At 45.9% G+C, this 20,720-nt stretch overlaps 1 protein-coding gene across 1 annotated transcript in view; it reads right to left on the reverse strand.

The window, feature by feature from the left end:
* The window catches only part of LOC132816982 (protocadherin-16-like), a 411,427-nt gene that overhangs the window by 98,624 nt on the left and 292,083 nt on the right, over positions 1–20,720 (reverse strand). Inside the window, exon 2 of the mRNA XM_060827009.1 lies at positions 60–248. Coding sequence (XP_060682992.1) covers positions 60–248 — 189 coding nt within the window. The remainder of the gene's footprint in view (positions 1–59; positions 249–20,720) is intronic.

A 20,720-nucleotide genomic window follows, 5' to 3' on the forward strand; every position in this document is an offset into this window, starting at 1 on the left:
ATACAGAGTAAAACTCCCTGCATGTCTATGGCTCTGATTAGATTAATATTATTTCTTACCCCATCAATTGCTGTCACTGTGAACTCATAGTGATTGGGCCCCTCATCTCGATCCAGTTGGCTTGTGGTGCAGATTCTGCCAGTGTATTGGTCGATACTGAACTGAACAGGAGCCAAGCTGCCAATCCCAGAGCCGATAGAATAAGTGATGGCACCAAAGCTTCCACTGTCAGCATCTGTGGCCGAGACCTGTGAGGAGAACATGAGTGAAAATGTGAAGGTTAGCATTCTCTAACAGACCCATGGAAGGCTGTGCCAGCTTGATGTGTTAACAGATAGTCATAGAGTTATACAGCAGTGAAACAGGCCCTTCGGCCCACCAACTCTATGCCAACTATCAAACACCAACTACATTAATCCTATTTACCTGCATTTGGTCCATATCCTCCTGTACATTGGCATTTTAAATGCTCATCCTGATGGTTCTTCGATGTTGTGAGACTATTTGCGTCCGCCACTTTCTCAGGCAGAGAGATTCCCACCACCCTCTGGGGAAAGGATTCTCTCAGATCTCCTGTAAACTACTCACCTTTAACTTATCCCCTCTGGTTTTAAACATATCCTGTCTGTGCCTCTCATAATGTTGTAAACCTTAATCAGATCCCCTCAGCCTCCTCTGCTCCAAGGAATGAAACCCAGCTGATCCTGTCTCTCCTCAAAACTGAGACTTTCCATCCTGAGCAACATTCTGGTGAATCTCCTCTGTACCTTCTTGGAGTGCAGTTACATCCTTTCAATGGTATGGTAACAGGAACTGCACACAGTACTCCAGCTGTGACCTAACAAATGTTTTATAAAGTTCCAAAAGATCAGGAAGGGTGAGGGGCTGCAGGAGATTACAGAGGTAGGGAGGGATGTAGGGGCTGGAGGAGGTACAGAGATAGGGAGTGGGTTAGGGCTGGGGTAGGTTTCAGTTAATAAAATCTGGAATTACCATCTGTATTGTCAGTAATGTTGCTGTGAAACTACCATCTGTTTCACTGGTGTCCTTCAGTGAAGGAAATCTGCTGCTATGACCTGGTCTGTCTGACATGTGACTCCAGACCCATAATAACATGGTTGAGTCTTAACTGCCTCTAAGATAGCCAAGCAAACCACTCAGTTTGAGGGCAATGAGGGCTTTGTGATAAACTGTGGTTCAGTCAGTGATACACACATTCCATGGATGAATAAAGAAATCTCACAGTATCTTGAAGTTCAATACTGGGCTGATGACACATTAACCAGGAAGATGTTAATTTGAATTAACGTGGATTATCAGAGGGCCATAGAGAAGGGAGGCCAGAGATTTATCTTTGATTTGATTTATTATTGTCACATGTAGCCGGGTACAGTGAAAACTTTTGTTTTGTGTGCAGTACAGGCAGATCGTACCATACACAGTGCATTGGGTAATAGAACAGAGCAAGGAATAGAATGGGTAACAACAATGACTGCAGATGCTGGAAACCAGATTCTGGGTCAGTGGTGCTGGAAGAGCACAGCAGTTCAGGCAGTATCCAACGAGCAGCGAAATCGACGTTTCGGGCAAAAGCCCTTCATCAGGAATAAAGGCAGTGAGCCTGAAGCGTGGAGAGGGTACGACTGCACATTAGGTCCAAAGAGAGTGAGATCAACATGAAATTTAAAATTTCAGAGGTCCATTCAGAAATCTAATAACAGTGAGGAAGAAGTTGTTTGTGAAGCTGTTGGTATGTGTGTTTAAGTATGTTTGGTGTGTTGGTATGTGTGTTTGTGAAGCTGTTGGTATGTGTGTTTGTGAAGCTGTTGGTATGTGTGTTTGTGAAGCTGTTGGTATGTGTGTTGGTATGTGTGTTTGTGAAGCTGTTGGTATGTGTGTTTGCGAAGCTGTTGGTATGTGTGTTTGCGAAGCTGTTGGTATGTGTGTTTAAGTATGTTTGGTGTGTTTGGTATGTGTGTTGGTATGTGTGTTTGTGAAGCTGTTGGTATGTGTGTTTGTGAAGCTGTTGGTATGTGTGTTTGTGAAGCTGTTGGTGTGTGTGTTTGTGAAGCTGTTGGTATGTGTGTTTGTGAAGCTGTTGGTATGTGTGTTTGTGAAGCTGTTGGTGTGTGTGTTTGTGAAGCTGTTGGTATGTGTGTTGGTATGTGTGTTGGTGTGTGTGTTTGTGAAGCTGTTGGTATGTGTGTTTGTGAAGCTGTTGGTATGTGTGTTTGTGAAGCTGTTGGTGTGTGTGTTTGTGAAGCTGTTGGTATGTGTGTTTGTGAAGCTGTTGGTATGTGTGTTTGTGAAGCTGTTGGTGTGTGTTTGTGAAGCTGTTGGTGTGTGTGTTTGTGAAGCTGTTGGTATGTGTGTTTGTGAAGCTGTTGGTATGTGTGTTTGTGAAGCTGTTGGTGTGTGTGTTTGTGAAGCTGTTGGTATGTGTGTTTGTGAAGCTGTTGGTATGTGTGTTGGTATGTGTGTTGGTATGTGTGTTGGTATGTGTGTTTGTGAAGCTGTTGGTATGTGTGTTTAAGTATGTTTGGTGTGTTTGGTATGTGTGTTGGTATGTGTGTTGGTATGTGTGTTGGTATGTGTGTTTGTGAAGCTGTTGGTATGTGTGTTTAAGTATGTTTGGTGTGTTTGGTATGTGTGTTGGTATGTGTGTTGGTATGTGTGTTGGTATGTGTGTTGGTATGTGTGTTTGTGAAGCTGTTGGTATGTGTGTTTAAGTATGTTTGGTGTGTTTGGTATGTGTGTTGGTATGTGTGTTGGTATGTGTGTTGGTATGTGTGTTTGTGAAGCTGTTGGTATGTGTGTTTAAGTATGTTTGGTGTGTTTGGTATGTGTGTTGGTATGTGTGTTGGTATGTGTGTTGGTGTGTGTGTTGGTATGTGTGTTGGTATGTGTGTTTGTGAAGCTGTTGGTATGTGTGTTTAAGTATGTTTGGTGTGTTTGGTATGTGTGTTGGTATGTGTGTTGGTGTGTGTGTTGGTATGTGTGTTGGTGTGTGTGTTGGTGTGTGTGTTGGTATGTGTGTTGGTATGTGTGTTGGTGTGTGTGTTGGTGTGTGTGTTGGTATGTGTGTTGGTGGTGTGGGGAGGTGTGGGGAGGTGGGGGGAGGTGGGGGGTGGTGGTGGGGGGAGGTGTGGGGAGGTGGGGGTGGGGGGGTGGTGGTGGGGGGAGGTGTGGGGAGGTGGGGGTGGGGGCGGTGGTGGTGGGGGGAGGTGGGGGAGGTGGGGGGGGTGGGGGGGGGGGGGGGGGCGGTGGTGGGGGGGGGTGTGGGGAGGTGGGGGTGGGGGGGGTGGTGGTGGGGGTGGTGTGGGTGGGGGGGGTGGTGGTGGGGGGAGGTGTGGGGAGGTGGGAGTGGGGGTGGTGGTGGTGGGGGGGGTGTGGGGAGGTGGGGGTGGGGGGGGTGGTGGTGGGGGGAGGTGTGGGGAGGTGGGGGTGGGGGGAGGTGTGGGGAGGTGGAGGTGGGGGGGGTGGTGGTGGGGGGAGGTGTGGGGAGGGGGGGTGGGGGGAGGTGTGGGGAGGTGGGGGTGGGGGGGTGGTGGTGGGGGGAGGTGTGGGGAGGTGGGGGTGGGGGGGTGGTGGTGGGGGGAGGTGTGGGGAGGTGTGGAGGGGGTTGTGGGGGGGTGGTGGTGGGGGGTAGGGAGGAGTCTCCGATTACGTTGGCTGCCTTTCCAAATCAGTGGGAAATGTAAATGGAGTCAATGGGTGGAAGGCTGGTTTGTGAAGGACTGGTCAGTGTTCTCACTCTCTGTAATTTTATAGAAATGTACAGCACAGAACAGGCCCTTAGGTCCACGATGTTGTGCTGAGACTGAAACCTAATATAAAATATCGTAACTTAACTTACTCACCCCTCAACTCACTGCTATCCATGTGCAAATGACAAAAAGTAGTGGATCTGGCATTGATCCTTGTGCTGGGAAGAGCCTATAGGTCAGCTTGCTGTTAATCCCATGATCACAATCGGTTGCTAGGACGCGTCCAATGGGTGATGAAGGTGGTATGTTCTCCTGGACGTATTGGCCCTCGTTGCCATTTTCATCAACGATACAGACATGCACTACGGCAGTTCCCGTTACTGCCCTTTGAAATAGTGCATTAAACTGACCCTTCGGGTTGTGCAGTAAATACTGCTGACTAGGTGTACCTGCTGACCAGGTGTACAGATGAGGGCAATGCATTCTGTTTACACTTCAGCAAGGCTTTGATAGGTCCTGCACGGGAGACTATTAGTAAAGTTAATAATCCATGGAATCTAAGGAAACTTGGCAAATTGAATTCAAGATCGGCTGAGTGGCAGGAAGCAGAGGGTAATGGTTGAGGGGTGTTTTTGGGATGACATCAGTGTCCAGTGGGGTTCTGCTTACCTCATTTTTGGGGCTTTTACTGTTTGTGAATTATATAAACAACTTAAACTTGAATGTTGGTGCGTTGCTCAGAAAGTTTGCTGATGATGCAAAAAGTTGCTTGTGTGGTAAATAGTGAAGAGGATAGCTTTAGATTACAGGAAGATATAGATGTGGACTTCAGGAGGATACAGATGTGCCTGTCATATGGGCTTATCAGTGGCAAATGGAGATGAGTGAGATACGAAATGAATATTTCCCATCAGTATTTACTGTGGAAAAGGACATGGAAGCTAGGACTTTGGGGAAATAAATACTGATGTTTGAAAAGAGTTCACAGTTCAGAAGAGGAGATGTTGGTGATCTTAAAATGCATAAAGGTAGATTAATACCCAGGACCTGACCAGAACTCTGGGAAGCTAGGGAAGTGATTGTAAGTCCCCATGCTGAGATATCTGTATCATTGATAGCCCCAGGTGCTGGAAGACTGGAGGTTGGCTAATGTGGTGCCACTGTTTAAGAAAGGTGGTAAGGAAAAGCCAGGAAATTATAGACCAGTGAGCCTGACATCAGTGGTGGGTACATTGTTGGAAGGGATTCTGAGGGACAGGATTTACATGTATTTGGAAAGACATGGACTATCAGCAAGACTTCGGAAATCATGTCTCACTAACTTGATCAAGTTTTTTGAAGAGGTGACAAAGAAGATTGATGAGGGCAGAACAATAGACATTATCTATTTGGACTTCAGCAAGGCATACAACAAAGTTCGGTAAGTTGGACTGGTTAGTAAGCTGAGATCACATGGAATCCAGGGAGAGGTAGCCATTTGGATACAAAATTGGCTTCAAGTTAGGAGACGCAGGGTGGGTGGTAGAGAGTTGTTTTTCAGACTGGAGGCCTGTGACCAGCCACAAGGATCAATGCCAGATCCACTGCTTTTTGTCATTTATATAAATAACTTGGATGTGAATATAAGAAGTATGGTTAGTAAGTTTGCAGATGACACCAAAATAGCTGGTGTTGTAAATGGTGAAGAAGATTATTTCAGAGTACAACAGGACCTTGATCAGATGGGACAATAGGCTGAGAAGTGGCAGATGGAGTTTAATTTAGATAAATGTCAGGTGCAGGATTTATACACTTAATGGTAGAGCCCCTGGGGAGCTATTGCTAAACAAAGAGACCTAGAGGTGCAGGTGCAGAGTTCCTTGAAAGAGAAGTCAGAAGTAGATAGGGTGGGAAAGAAGGCGTTTGACACACTTGTCTTGGTCATAACATTGAGTATAGAGTTGGGAGGTCATGTGGCATCTGTACAGAACAGTGCTGAGGCCATTTTTGGGATAGTGCATACAATTGTGTGCAATAATAATATTGTGCACAATTCAGGTTGCCATTTTAAAGGAAGGATGTTGTGAAACTTGAAAGGGTTCAGAAAAGATTTACAAGGATGTTGCCAGGGCTGGAGGATTTGAGCGACAGGGAGAGGTTGAACAGGCTGGGCAGTTTTCCCTGGAGCGTCGGAGGCTGAGGGGTGACCTTATAGAGTTTTATAAAATCATGAGAGACATGGATAGGATAAATAAGGATATGGTGTGTTTCTGTGATGAAGAGAGATTGGACAGATGAGGGTTGTTTTCCTTAGAACAGAGAAAGTTAAGAGGGGACATGATTGAGATGAGCAAAATTATGAGGGGCATAAATAAGGTGTACAGGACAAAACTTTTCCCTTGATGGAGGGATCAATGGACAGGATGTAGATTAAGGGAAAGGGCAGGAGGTTTAGAGGGGATGTGAGGAAACACTTTTTCACCCAGAGGCTGGTGGGAATCCGAACCTCACGGCCTGTGAGGGTGGGAGAGGCAGAAACCATCAGAATATTGAGGAAGGTGTTTAGATGTACATTTGTGAGGCCAAGGCATAACAAGGCTATGACTCTATATCTCTAAACAGTAACAGCTATCTTGAATTTTCCACAGTCTCAGATTCTGTGGTAAACAGGCAGAATTGTTTTCTATTGGATTGTTTTCTATTGGATTGTTTTCTATGGGATTGTTTTCTATGGGATTGAATTCAATGGGATTGTTTTTCCTCAAATTCCAGCAAAGTAGCAGCTGCTTTGAGAAGATTGCTAAAGAAAGGCAAGGAATTGGAACAGACTGAGAAGTGCTACAAATGCCTTTAATAGCTAAAAGGCTGCACTGACCATATCTCTAACTCACAGCTGACAGTTGATGCCAATGATGGTGCAGCAAAATCACCACAGTCCCACCATCTTTGGAATAATCTGGTGGATCTCCGCTGCACTCCTTCTGTGGCAAGTTCACCTTCCTTAGGCAAGGCTACCAGAACCTCACCAACTACTCATAAAAGTTTCAGTCATACTTTATACAATTGAATCAAAGGACCTTTGCCCTTGCCAAGTGTATAGAATCATAGAAGCATACAGTACAGAAGAGAACCCTCAACCTGTTGTGTCAGTACAGACAAAAATACACCAAATCTACACTCCTTCCAATTTCCCACACTAGGCCCACAGCCCTGAATGTTACGACATGTCAGTTGCCCATCCAAGTATTTCTTAAAGGTGTGAGGTTCCCGTCTCAACGAGCCACCTCCCAGCCAGTGCATTCCAGAAACCGGTGAAAAAAACTCTTTCTCAAGTTCCCTTTAATGAGCCCGTTATTAGTGACCCTTCAACTAAGGGAATCAGCTACTTTCTATCCACCCTGTCCATGCCTCTCAAGAACCTACGCAGGAACAGGGTCCCCCTCAGCCTTCTCTGCCCCAAGGTAAACAACCTGAGTTTATCTAGCCTCTCTTTATCGCTAACCTGCTCCATTCCAGGCAACATCCTGGTGAATCTCCTCTGCACCCCCTCCAGTGTAATCACATCCTTCCTATTGTGCAGTGAACAGAACTATACACAGTACTCCAGTTATGGCCTAACCAAAGTTCTGTACAGCTCCAACATAACCTCATGGCTCTTATAATCTATGCCACAACCATAGAAAAACAAGCATCCCAAATGCCTCCTTAACTACCATATTAACCTGCCCTGCCAACGTCGGGGGTCTGTGCAGAAGACCCTCAAGATTGCTATTTTCCACTGCACTTCCTAGTCTCCTGCAATTCACTGAGTACTCCCTTCTCCTGTTACTTCTTCCAAAGTGTATCCCCTCACACTTTTCAAGGTTCAATTCCATTTGCCACTAATCTGCCCATCTGTCTATATTCCTCCGTCTTTTCCTTCACAGACAAACACTTGGCGAACTCTCGTGTCATCTACATTCTGACTTATCATTGACCCAGACGTTCTCATCACCATCATTTATGAATATCACAAACAATAAGGGACCCAGTGCTGATTCCTGCAGTACACCACTGCATACCAGGCTCCAGTCACACACACAGCCCTTCACAGAACATAGAACGTAGAACAATGCAGCACAGTACAGGCCTTTCGGCCCTCGATGTTGTGCCAACCTTTTATCCTACTCTAAGATCAAACTAACCTACATACCCCTCATTTTACTATCATCTGTGTACCTATGACATCTGACCCTACTACCACTGCCAGCAGTGCATTCTACACACTCACCACTCTCTGTGTAAAGGACCTACCTCTGACATCTCCCCTAAACCTTCATCCAATCACCTTAAAATTATGTCCTCTTGTGATGGCCATTTTCACCCTGGGAAAACGTCTCTGGCTATCCACTCTATCAATGCCTCTCATCATCTTGTCCACCTCTATCAAATCACCAGTGAAAAAAGCCTAGCTCCCTCAACCTTTCTTCATAAGACATGCCCTCCAGTCCAGGTTGCATCCTGATAAATCTTCTTTGTACCCTCTCTAAAGCTTCCACATCCTTCCTATAATGAGGTGACTAGAACTGAACACAATATTCCAAGTGTGGTCTAACCAGGGTTTTATAGAGCTGCAGCATAACCACGCGCCTGTTAAACTCAATCCCCCGCTAATGAAAGCTAACACACCATGCGCCTTCTTAACACCCCTATGAACTTGGGTGGCAACATTGAGGGACCTATGGACATGGACCCCAAGATACCTCTGTTCCTCCAGACTGCCAAGACTCCTGCCTTTAACCCTGTAATCTGCATTCAAAATCAACCTTTTGGACAGCACAGTAGTTCAGTGATTAGCATTGCTGCCTCACAGCACCAGAGACCCGGTTCAATTCCAGCCTCAGCGACTGTCTGTGTGGAGTTTGTACATTCTCCCCGTGTCTGCGTGGGTTTCCTCCGGGTGCTCCGGTTTCCTCCCACAGTCCAAAGATGTGCAGGTCAGGTAAATTGAACATGCTAAATTACCCAAAGTGATAGGTGCATTAGTCAGAGTGAAACGAGGCTGGTTGGGTCACTCTTGGAGGCTTTGATGTGGACCTGTTGTGCCAAATGGCCTGTTTCCACACTGTGGGGAATCTAATCTAATCTAATCCTTCCAAAATGAAACCCTCTATCACCACCTTCTCTCTTCTATCACTAACCCACGTCTGGATCCAGGATCCCATGTGCTTTTATGTTCTTTATCAGTCTCCAACATAGCACCTTATCAAAGGTCTTGCTAAAATCCAGATAAACGGCAGCTAACATCACCTGCACTGCCCTCACTTACACACTTGGTCACCTCCTTGAGAAATGGCCTGGGTGTTGACAGTGGGGGATCATCAAGGAATGAAGGTCAGATTCTCTTTTGCTGGAGCAGTCACACCCTGGCATTTGTATGATGTAAACATTACTTCCAACTTTCCAACCATAGCCTGTATATTGTCCATGGACAATATCTGAACATGGACTGGAAGAGTCATCAAGGTACTGAACATATCATCATAACACCCTAAGATAGAGGAGCAGAATTAGGACATTCGGCCCATTGAGTCCACTCTGCCTTGGTTGAGATATTTCTCAACCCCATTCCCCTGATTCTGCAATTATCAGCAAACATTCCACTTCTGATCTTATGATGGAGGGAAAGTCATTGATGAAGCAGCTGAACATGGCTGGGTCCATGACAGTACTCTGAGGAACCCATGCACAGATGTGCTGGGGCTAAGATTCCTGATCTCCAATAGCCAAATATGGCTCCATCCACCCGAGACTTCCACACACACTGACTCTCACTGGGGTACAGTCCCACAAACACACTGACTCTCACTGGGGTACACACACACACACACACACAGACTCTCACTGGGGTACAGTCCCACACACACTGACTCTCACTGGGGTACACTCCCACACACACTGACTCTCACTGGGGTACACACACACTGACTCTCACTGGGGTACAGTCCCACACACACTGACTCTCACTGGGGTACACACACAGACACACACACACACATCCCCACACACTGACTCTCACTGGGGTATACACACACACACACACACACACAGACTCTCACTGGAGTACACTCCCATACACACACTGACTCTCTCTGGGATACAGTCCCACACACACACACTGATTCTCACTGGGGTACGGGTTTCCATTTGGATACATTGTGCTGGTGTATATTCAGGGACCATCTTGGTTACATCTCTGCAGACGCTGCACTGGAGTTGTCCCTGTTTTTTTAATGAGTCCTTCACTAAGATTTCAAATTGTTTTCCAGGGCTAAAGATGGCAAGTTTTCTTGCTCTTTTAAAAGCTTGGGGTGAATGCAACATCAGGACATTTCCCCTGGGAGCAGTGACAGAGGATGTAAATGTGACTTGGAGACAGGGAGCCACAGTTCTGTTGTTCAGAGCAGTGTGCTGTGGTTGGAGCATTCTGACATGAGATCTGGGCCAGATCAGACTGTGAACAATCAGCTCCAGATGGGAACTTTGAGCTAACATTAACAGGCTGCATTTCTGAGTGCTGGAGTCACTTTCAAACACTGGGCCATCTGCTTCTGCTTAGGAGAGAGTTTTTTTTTGCCAGAGAGGAAATTTTATACAGTCCTATAATCAGATGAAGCAATTAGACTTTCTATGTAATAGTTGATGTGTTTGCATTCCCAATATAGCACACACTCAACCAAAGCCCCTCAGAGACCAACAGGCCCCTTGCTGAGCACAGTGGAAACCCGCATTGAACATCAAGGAAGAGCAGTTCTATCATATACAAGGCAGACATGAGGCTGGGTGAAATGACAGGCTGATATTTGGAGTATGGGCTGAAAAAGACCAGACAATTACTGATACTGAGCTTGGAAAATGCAAGAAGACTGCTCAAGGATACTCCTGACCAAGGAGATTAAAAATAACATAAAATCACTTTTAAAACTGTAATCAGCAAAGACACTTAGCCATTTGGACACTCTCCCATCAACAACATCCCTCCTGTTTTGATCTCTTCCATGAGCAGATTAGTATTGGAGGTAGTCCTGAGAAGGATCACAAGATTGTCATATAAGGAGAGTTTGAGTAGGTTGGGCCTGTACTCATGAGTGACCTTTTTTTTAATGCAATCATGAGACATGAGCTTTTATTGTCCATCTCTATTTTCCCTTGAGAAGGTGGTGGTGAACTGCTGTAGTCCATCAATGATAGGTAAACCCACAATGTCCTCAGGGAGGGAGTTCCAGGATTTTAACTCAGCAGCAGTAAAATAATGGAAATATATTTCCAAGTCAGAGTGGTGTGTGGCTTAGAGGGGAATTTGCAGAGGGTGGTGTTCCCATGTATCTGCTGCCCTTATCCTGCCAGATGTCAATGGTCATGGGTTTGGAAGGTGCAATGTCAGGATCTTTGGTGAAATTTTGCAGTGCATCTTGTAGATAGTTTATACTGCTACTACTGAGCGTCAGTGGTGGAGAGTGGGTGCTTGTCGATGCAATGCCAATGTAGCAGGCTGCTCTAGTTTCAAGCTTTTTGAGTGTTGTTGGAGCTGCAATCACACAGGCAAGTGGGGAGTATTGCAAATGGTGGACTGTCTTTGGGGAGTCTGGAGGTGAGTTATTTGCCACAGTATTCCTAGCTTCTGACCTGCTCTTGTAGCCATGTGTTTATGTGGCAAGTCTACTTGAATCTCTGGTCAATGGTAACCCCCCGGATGTGATAGTGGAAATTCAGTGATGGTAATAGCATTGACTGTCAAGGGACGCTGGTTAGATTGTCTCTGATTGGAGTTAGTCATTGCCTGGCATTGGTGTGGTGCAAATGTTCCTTGCCTCTTGCCAACCCAAACCTGGATATTATGCAGTTCTTGTTGCATTTGGACACAGATTGCTTTAGTATCTGAGGAGGGGTGAATGGTGCTGAACATTGTGCAATCATCAGCAAACATCCCCATTCCGACCTTATGATGGAGGGAAGGTCATTGATGAAGCAGTTGAAGATGGTTGGGGCTTGGGACATTACCCTGAGGAACTCCTGCAGAGATGTCCTGGACCTGAGATGACTGACCTCCAACAACAATGACCATCTTCCTTTGTGCCAGGTATGATCCAACCAGCAGAGACCTTCCCCCCGATTCCCGTTGATTCCAGTTTTCCTGGGGCTCTTTGATGTCACGCTTGGTTGAATGCAGCCTTGATGTCAAGGGCTGTGACTCTCCCCACCCCTTTGGAATTCAGCTGTTCTGTCCATGTTTGAACCAAGGCTGTAATGGGGTCAGGAGCTGAGTGGCCCTGGCAGAACCCAAACTGGGCATCACTGAGCAGGTTATTGCTGAGCAGGTGCTGCTTGATAGCATTGTTGATGACCCCTTCCATCACTTTCCTGATGATTGAGAATAGACTGATGGGGTGGTAACTGACCAGGTTGGATTTGTCCTGCATTCTGTGTACAATTTTCCACATTGTCAGGGAGATGCCAATGTTGTAACTATACTGGAACAGCTTGGCCAGGGGACTGGTACGTTCTGGAGCACAAACCTTTACAAAACAAATACATTTCATTGGGGAAATGGCAAAGATGCTGAATGGTTATTTTGCTTCAGTATTCACAGCAGGAGAAGGAGAATAGCTTGTTGGGAGTGATTAACAGAGAATTGGGGATAGGGTCTAATTAAAACTAGCTATGTACGCCATCAATAATGGAGAACTTAATGGAACTAGAGTGGCAAATCCCCAAGATCTAATGGTTTCCATCTACAGTGTTAAAGAAGTGTTTCAGAATTCCCTGGATTCAGGAGTTGTAACTCTGGATTGGAAATTTGCTCAGATCACTCTGCTCTTTAAAGAAGGATGACATAGGGAAACCAGGGAATTACAGACCAATTACCCTGACATCTGTGATGGGGAATTGGGTGGAGTGCGTAATCAAGGGTAGAGTAATTGATCACCTTGAGTAGTTTCAGTTAATCATGGAGGGTCAGCCTGGATCCCTGAAGGGGAGCTTATTCCTGACCATCCTCACAGAGGGTTTTGAAGAGGTGACAAAAACAGTGGGTGAAACTAAGTCAATGGATGTTGTTTAGAGGGTCTTCCAAGAAGGCTTTTGATAAAGTCCCACACAGGAGGCTGTTAGCTAATGTAGAAGCCCGTGGAACTGGGGACAAATTGCTGACATGGATAGGAAATTGATTGAGAGGCAGGAAACACAAAGTTAGAATAATGGGTAAACATTCAAATTGATTGGATGTTACTAGTGGTGTCCTGCAGGGGTCTGTGTTGGGGCCTCAGTTATCCATACTGTTCAGTAATAACGTTGATAACAGCATAAACAGTCAAATATCCAAATTGCTGATGACACAAAATTGGGCTGCTTTGTAAACAGTGTTGACAACAGCATGAAATTACAGCAGGATATTGATAGATTAGACAAATGGGCAGAGCTGTGGCTGATGGATGTTTGTATTAGCAAGTGTGAGGTTATCCATTTCAGACCAAAAAAGGGGCCGATCAGGGTATTTTTCAGAAGCACAAAGTTAAATGCAGTGGATATCCAATCAGATTTTGGAGTTCAGCTGCATATCTTTTTAAAATGCCTCAGACAGGTGCTGAAAATAGTCAAGGAGGTTAATAGAATGCTGGTCTTTATATCTAAAGGGCTGGAGACTCTGCTTTCTCCCCACAGACGCTGCCAGACCTGTTGAGTTTTCCTAGAAATGTCTGTTTTTGTGATGAAGAGACTAGGCAGGCTAGGGGTGTTATCCTTAGAGCAAAGACTGACTGAGGTGTAAAATGTTCTGAGTGCTTAAACAGCAGAGAGAGAAGCTTTACTCCTCACTAGAGGATCAATAAGCAGGAGGCACTGTTTTATGGCGAGGAGTGGAAGATTTAGGGGGGATTTGAACAAAACTATTCTCATTACTATTCTTTTATATAATACAATACAATTTGATACAGCACCGGAACAGGCCCTTTGTCCCATCAATGCTGTACCGATTCTAATCCTTACTTAGACCCACTACTTATCGCCCATATGCAGTTTTTATCTTTCTGTTGGCCTCCCATTCATGTGTCTATTAAGATATGCCTTAAACATTGCCAACATGCCTGCTTCCACTGCCTCCAGCGGCAGTCCATTCCAGGTACCCACTTCTTCTGTGTGAAAAATCTTGCCCACATTTCTCCCTTAAATTTTTCCCTCTCGCCTTGAAACTGTGTCCTTCTGTGGTTGACCTTTCCACCCTGGGAAAAAAGCCTCTGACTATTCACCCTCTCACAATCTGTAAACTTCTATCAGGTTGCCCCAAAGCTTCCATCTTTCCAGTGAAAATAATCTGAGTTTATCCAACATCTCCTCATAACTAAAACCCTCTACACCAGGCAACGTCCTGGTAAACCTTCTCTGCACCCTCTCCAAACCATCCATGTTCCTTCTGGCAGTGTGACCAGAACTGCACACAATATTCCAAATGTGGCCTAACTAAAGTTTTGTACAGCTGTGACATAACTTGCCAACTTTTATATTCAATGCCCCGGCCAATGAAGACGAGTGTGCTGTGTCCGTTCTTGATCACTGTATCCGCCTGTGTTGCCACTTTCAGGGATCTGTGCACCTTACACCCAAATCCCTCTGGATGTCAATACTCCTACACATTGTGCCGTTTATTGTATAATTTGCATCTGAGTCTGATCTTCCAAAAGGCATAACCTCAAATTTGACTGGATTAAACTCCACCTGCCATTTCTCTGCTCAAATCTGCAATCCATCTATGTCCTGCCATATCCTTTAACAAACTTCCTCACTATCTGCAACTCTGCCAATTTTGTTATCATCTGCAAACTTACCAATCAGACCACTTACATTTTCCTCTGGATCATTTATGTATTTTACAAATGACAAAGGTCCCAACACTGATCTATGCAAATACCATGAGTTATCAGTCTCCTTTCTGAAAAACACCCTTCCATTGCTACTCTCTGTCTGCTGTGACCAAGTCAGTTTTGTATCTCTCTAGCCAGCCTTTCGCAGATCCCATGATACTTTACCTTCTGTATCAGCCTGCCATGAAGTATCTATCAAATGGGCAGCATGGTGGCACAGCAGTTAGCACTGCTGCCTCACAGCGCCAGAGACCCGGGTTCAATTCCCGCCTCAGGCGACTGTCTGTGTGGAGTTTGCACGTTCTCTCCATGTGTGTGTGGGTTTCCTTCCACAGTCCAAAAATGTGCAGGTTAGGTGAATTGGCCACGCTAAAATGCTTGTAGTGTCAGATGCAGGGGTAAATATAGGGGAATGGGGCTGGGTGTACTTCAGCGGGTTGGTGTGGACTTGTTGGGCCGAAGGGCCTGTTTCCACACTGTAAGTAATCTAATCTAAAAATGCCTTACCAAGTTCCATACGGACAACATCCACTGCCCTTCCCTCATTAATCATTCTTGTCACCCCCTTAAAGACCTCAGTCAAGTTGGTGAGACATGACCTTCCTCCACACAAACCCATGCTGCCTATCACCAACAAGACCATTCACATTCAAATGTGAATACATCCTGTCTCTCAGTATCATCTCCAACAGTTTCCTCACCACTGACGTCAGGCTCACTGGCCTGTAATTACTTAGATTATCTCTCTCCTTCTCTTTAAACAAAAGAACAACATTGGTGATTCTCCAGTCCTCTGCAATCTTACCTGAAGCCAAAGAGTATGCAAAATAGCTACTAAGACCCCAGCTTTTTCCTTACTTGCCTCCCACAGTATCCTGGTTTAGATTCCATCTGGCCCTGGGGACCTGTTTACTTTAATGGATTTCAATACATTAAATACATCCCCCTTCACTATGTTGACTTGTCCAAGAGTATTCACACATCTTTCCCTAACCTCAACATCCCTCACGTCTGTCTCTTTGGTGCATATCAACGTAAAGTACTCATTCAGGATCTCACCCTTTCCTTTGGCTCCACATATAACCTCTCTTCTTTACCCAGAGTGGGGAAAATAGAAAAACGCTAGTGGTAGGGGAGTCAATAGTTAGATGGACTGACAGGAGATTTTGCAGTCAGGAACGGGACTCCCGAATGTTGTCTCCCTGATGCCAGGGTCCAGGATGTCACCGATCGGGTTTCCAGGATTCTGAAGGGGGAAGGTGAGCAGTCAGTAATCGTGGCATATATTGGCACCAATGATATAGCCAGAAGGGGGATTGAGGATCTGAAAAGTGCCTACAGAGAGTTAGGTTGGAAGCTGAAGAGCAGGATGAGTAGGGTAGTGATCTCAGGTTTGCTACCGGTGCCACGAGATAGTGAGGTGAGGAACAGTCAGCGAATGCAGCTTAACACGTGGCTGCGAGGCTGGTGCAGGAGGGAGGGCTTCAGATACCCAGACCATTGGGATATCTTCTGGGGAAGGTGGGACCTGTACATGAAGGATGGGTTGTACCTGAACTGGGGGGGTACAAATGTCCTGGGTGGGAGATTTGCTCATGTGATTTGGGAGGGTTTAAACTAGTTTGGCAGGGGGATGGGAATCAGAGCCACTTGTCTGAGAGGGGGGTGGGATACAGAGCCACATGTCTGAGAGGGGGGTGAGATACAGAGCCACATGTCTGAGAGGGGGGTGAGATACAGAGCCACATGTCTGAGAGGGGGGTGGGATACAGAGCCACATGTCTGAGAGGGGGGTGAGATACAGAGCCACATGTCTGAGAGGGGGGTGGGATACAGAGCCACACGTCTGAGAGGGGGGTGGGATACAGAGCCACATGTCTGAGAGGGGGGGTGGGATACAGAGCCACATGTCTGAGAGGGGGGTGGGATACAGAGCCACATGTCTGAGAGGGGGGTGAGATACAGAGCCACATGTCTGAGAGGGGGGTGAGATACAGAGCCACATGTCTGAGAGGGGGGTGGGATACAGAGCCACATGTCTGAGAGGGGGACAGTTGCAGATGGGGCAGTGACAGTGTGTATTGAATCTAATGGGAAGGTTTCTCACGCGATGAAACAAAGAGATCTGTTAAAATGTGTCTGCTTTAACACAAGGAGTGTCCGAAATAAGAGTGACAAACTTAGAGCATGGATCAGTACTTGGGGTTACGATGTTGTGGCCATAACTGAGACGTGGGTTCCATAGGGGCAGGAATAGTTGCTTGAGGTTCCAGGGTTTAGAACATTTAAAGAGAACAGAGAGGATGGAAAAAGAGGAGGGGGTGTAGCATTGTTAATCAGAGAGTGCAGCACAGCGACAGAAATGAAGGTTGTTGAGAAAGGTTTGTCTACTGAGTCAGTATGGGTGGGAGTTAGGAACAGCAAGGGAACAGCCACCACATTGGGGGTTTTCTACAGCCCACCTAATAGCAGTAGAGAGATTGAAGACCTCATAGGCGGGCAGATTCTGGAAAAGTGCTGATGTAGCAGGGCTGTTGTTATGGGTGATTTCAACTCTCCCAATATCGACTAGAACCTCCTAAATGCAGATGGTTTGGATGGAGCTGTTTTTGTCAGGTGTGTTCAGGAAGGTTTCCTTACTCAGTATGGAGACAGACCAACGAGGGGAGAGACCGTTTTGGATTTGGTGCTCGGCAATGAGCCAGGACAGGTGTCAGATCGCGCAGTGGGAGAACACTTTTGTGACAGAGATCAAACTGCCTCCCATTTACCACAGCCTTGGAGAGGGAAAGGAGCAGTTACCGAGGGAAGATATTTAATTGGGGAAAAGGAAATTATGACGCTATTAGACGGCAGTTTGGAAGGACAGATTGGGGGCAATTGTTCTACAGAAAGGGCACAGCAGACATGTGGAGACTGTTTAAGGAGCAGTTGTTGCGAGTGATGCACGAATTTGTTCCTCTGAGACAGGTAAGAAGGGGTAAGATTAAGGAACCTTGGATGATGAGAACAGAGGAGCTTCTTGTCAAAAGGAAGAAGGCAGCTTACGTAAGGTGGAGGAAGCAAGGATCTAGCACAGCTTTAGAAGATTACAGGCTTACTAGAAAGGAGCTCAGAAATGGACTGAGGAGAGCCAGGAGGGGGCACGAAAAAGGCCTGGCAAGAAGGATTAGGGAGAACCCAAAGGCATTTTACTCATACGTGAGGAATAAGAGAATGCTCAGGGAGAAGGTAGGGCCAATCAGGGATAGCAGAGGGAACTTGTGCTTGGAGTCTGAGCAGATAGGGGAAGCACTAAATGAGTTTTTTGTTCAGTTTTCACTAAGGAAAGGGAACTTGTAAATGAAAACTTAGAGCAGCTGGGACACAGTCTTGACCAGATCAAGATTGATAAGTTGATGTGCTGGAAATTTTGGAAAACATTAAGATTGATAAGTTCCGAGGACCAGACCAGATTTATCGTAGGCTGCTCCGGGAAGCGAGAAAGGAGGTTGCTAAGTCGCTGGCGACGATATTTGCCTCCTCACTCTCCACAGGAGTCGTACTGGAGGATTGGAAGGAGGCGAATGTTGTTCCTCTTTTCAAGAAGGGTAATAGGGAAATCCCTGACAATTACAGACCAGTCAGTCTTACGTCTGTGGTCAGCAAAGTTTGGGAAAGAATTCTGAGGGGTAGGATTTATGACTATTTGGCAAAGCATAGTATGATTAAAGGCAGTCAGCATGGCTTTGTGAGGGCCAGGTCATGCCTCATAAATCTTACTGAGTGGATGTGGTGTATATGGACTTCAGCAAGGCATTTGATAAGGTTCCCCATGGTAGGCTCATTCAGGAAGTATGGGATACAGAGAGATTTGGCTGTGTGGATTCAGAATTGGCTGGCTGACAGAAGGCAGAGAGTGGTTGCAAATGGAAAGTATTCTGCCTGGTGGTCAATGGTGAGTGGGGTCTCGCAGGGCTCTGTTCTTGGGCCTCTGCTCTTTGTAGTTTTTATAAATGACTTGGATGAGGAGGTTGAGTGGTAGGTTAGTAAATTTGCAGATGATACAAGGTTGGAGGTGCCATCGATAGTATCGAGGGCTACTGCAGGCTGAAGCGTGACATAGACAGGATGCAGAGCTGGGCTGAGAAATGGCAGATGGAGTTCAACCTGGATAAATGTGAAGTGATGCATTTTGGAAGGTCGAACTCGAATGCTGAATATAGGATTAAAGACAGGATTCTTGGCAGTGTGGAGGAACAGAGGGATTTGGGTGTGCAAGTACATAGACCCCTCAAAGTTGCCACCCAAGTGGAAAGGGTCGTTAAGAATGCATATGGTGTTTTGGCTTTCATTAACAGGAGGATCAAGTTTAAGGGCCACGAGGTTTTGCTGCAGCTCTACAAGTCCCTGGTGAGACCACACTTGGAATATTGTATCCAGTTCTGGTTGCCCTACTATAGGAAAGATACAAAGGCTTTGGAGAGGGTGCAAAGAAGGTTTACCACAGTGCTGCCTGGACTGGAGGGCTTGCCTTATGAAGAAAGGTTGAATAAGCTCAGACTTTCCTCTCTGGAGAGAAGGAGGAAGAGAGGAGACCTGATCGAGGTGTACAAGATAATGAGAGGAATAGATAGAGTCAATAGCCAGAGACTTTTCCGCAGGATTGACTGGTACGAGGGGTCATAGTTTGGAGATATTAGGGGGAAGGTATAAAGGAGACATCAGAGGTAGGTTCTTTACGCAAAGAGTTGTAAATGCATGGAATGCGTTGCCAGCGGTGGTGGTGGAAGCAGAGTCACTGGGGACATTTCAGTGACTGCTGGACATACACAAGGATAGCAGTGAGGTGAGTTATTTTATTTTACATTAGGATTAAACCTCGGCACAACATCGTGGGCCAAAGGGCCTGTTCTGTGGTGTACCTTTCTATGTTCTATGTTCTAAAAGGGTGGGAGAGATGGAAACCCTCAAGCCATTTAGGAAAGATTTAAATAACACTGTAAGATACAGGAGCTGTGTTAGCCCATTTGGTCCATTGAATCTGCTCTGCCATTTGATCATGGCTGATATTTAATCCAGGTAATTACAGGCCAGTGAGCCTCGCATAACCCTTGACCCCATCACTGATCAATAATCTATCTATTTTGTCTTAAATATACTCAATGACGTAGTCTGGCAATGAGTTCCACAGATTAACATGAATGAAGAAATTCCCCCTCATCTCAGTTCTAAAGGGCTGTTCCTTCCCTCTGAAACTGTGCCCTTGGTTCCTCAGCTCTTCTACGTGGAAACGTCTTTTTCCACAACCACTCTATCCAGACCGCTCAGTATTCTGTAAATTTCAATCGGAATCCGACCCTCATCCTTCTAAACTCCATCAAGTACAGACCCAAAGACCTCAACTGTTCCCCTTTTGATAAGCCCTTCATCCCAGAATCATTCAAGTAAACTTCCTCGGGAACCCCTTCAACACCAGCACATCCTCCCTTCAATATGGGACCCAGAATGGCTCACAATATTCCAAACGCAGTCTGGCCTTAAACAACCTCATTAGGACATTGTTGCTCTTGAATTCGAGTCCTTTTGAAGTGAATGCTAACATTGCATTTGCCATTCTGACTGCCAACTGAACCTGCACATTAACCTGAAGACAATTCTGAACTAGGGCTCCCAAATCTCCTTATGCTTCAGATTTCTGAAGCTTTTCCCATTTCAAAAATAGTCTGCGTCTCTTCTTCTGACCAAAGTGCATAACCTCACACTTTCCCATATTGTATTCCATCTGCCATTTTTTGTCCACTCTCCCAGTCTGTCCAAGTCCTTCTGCAGCCTCTCTGCAACCTGTCCCTCAACCTATCTTTGTGTCATCTGCGAACTTAGCAACAATGCCCTCAGTTCCTTCATCCACATCCTAGTTGTGGTCCCAACATAGACCCTTGTGGAACTCCACTAGTCACCAGCTGCCATCCTGAAAAAGACCCCCTTTATACCCACTCATTGCCTTCTGCCAGTCAGCCAACCCTCTATCCATACCAATACCTTGTTCCTAACACCATGGGCTCATCTTATTTTGCAGCTTCCTGTGTAGGTTTTTGTCATATGCTTCTGGAAATCCAAATAGATCACATTCACTGTCTTTCCTTTGACTAATGTGCTC

Source organism: Hemiscyllium ocellatum, chromosome 6, assembly GCF_020745735.1.
Source record: "Hemiscyllium ocellatum isolate sHemOce1 chromosome 6, sHemOce1.pat.X.cur, whole genome shotgun sequence".
Classification (NCBI taxonomy): Eukaryota; Metazoa; Chordata; class Chondrichthyes; order Orectolobiformes; family Hemiscylliidae; genus Hemiscyllium; species Hemiscyllium ocellatum.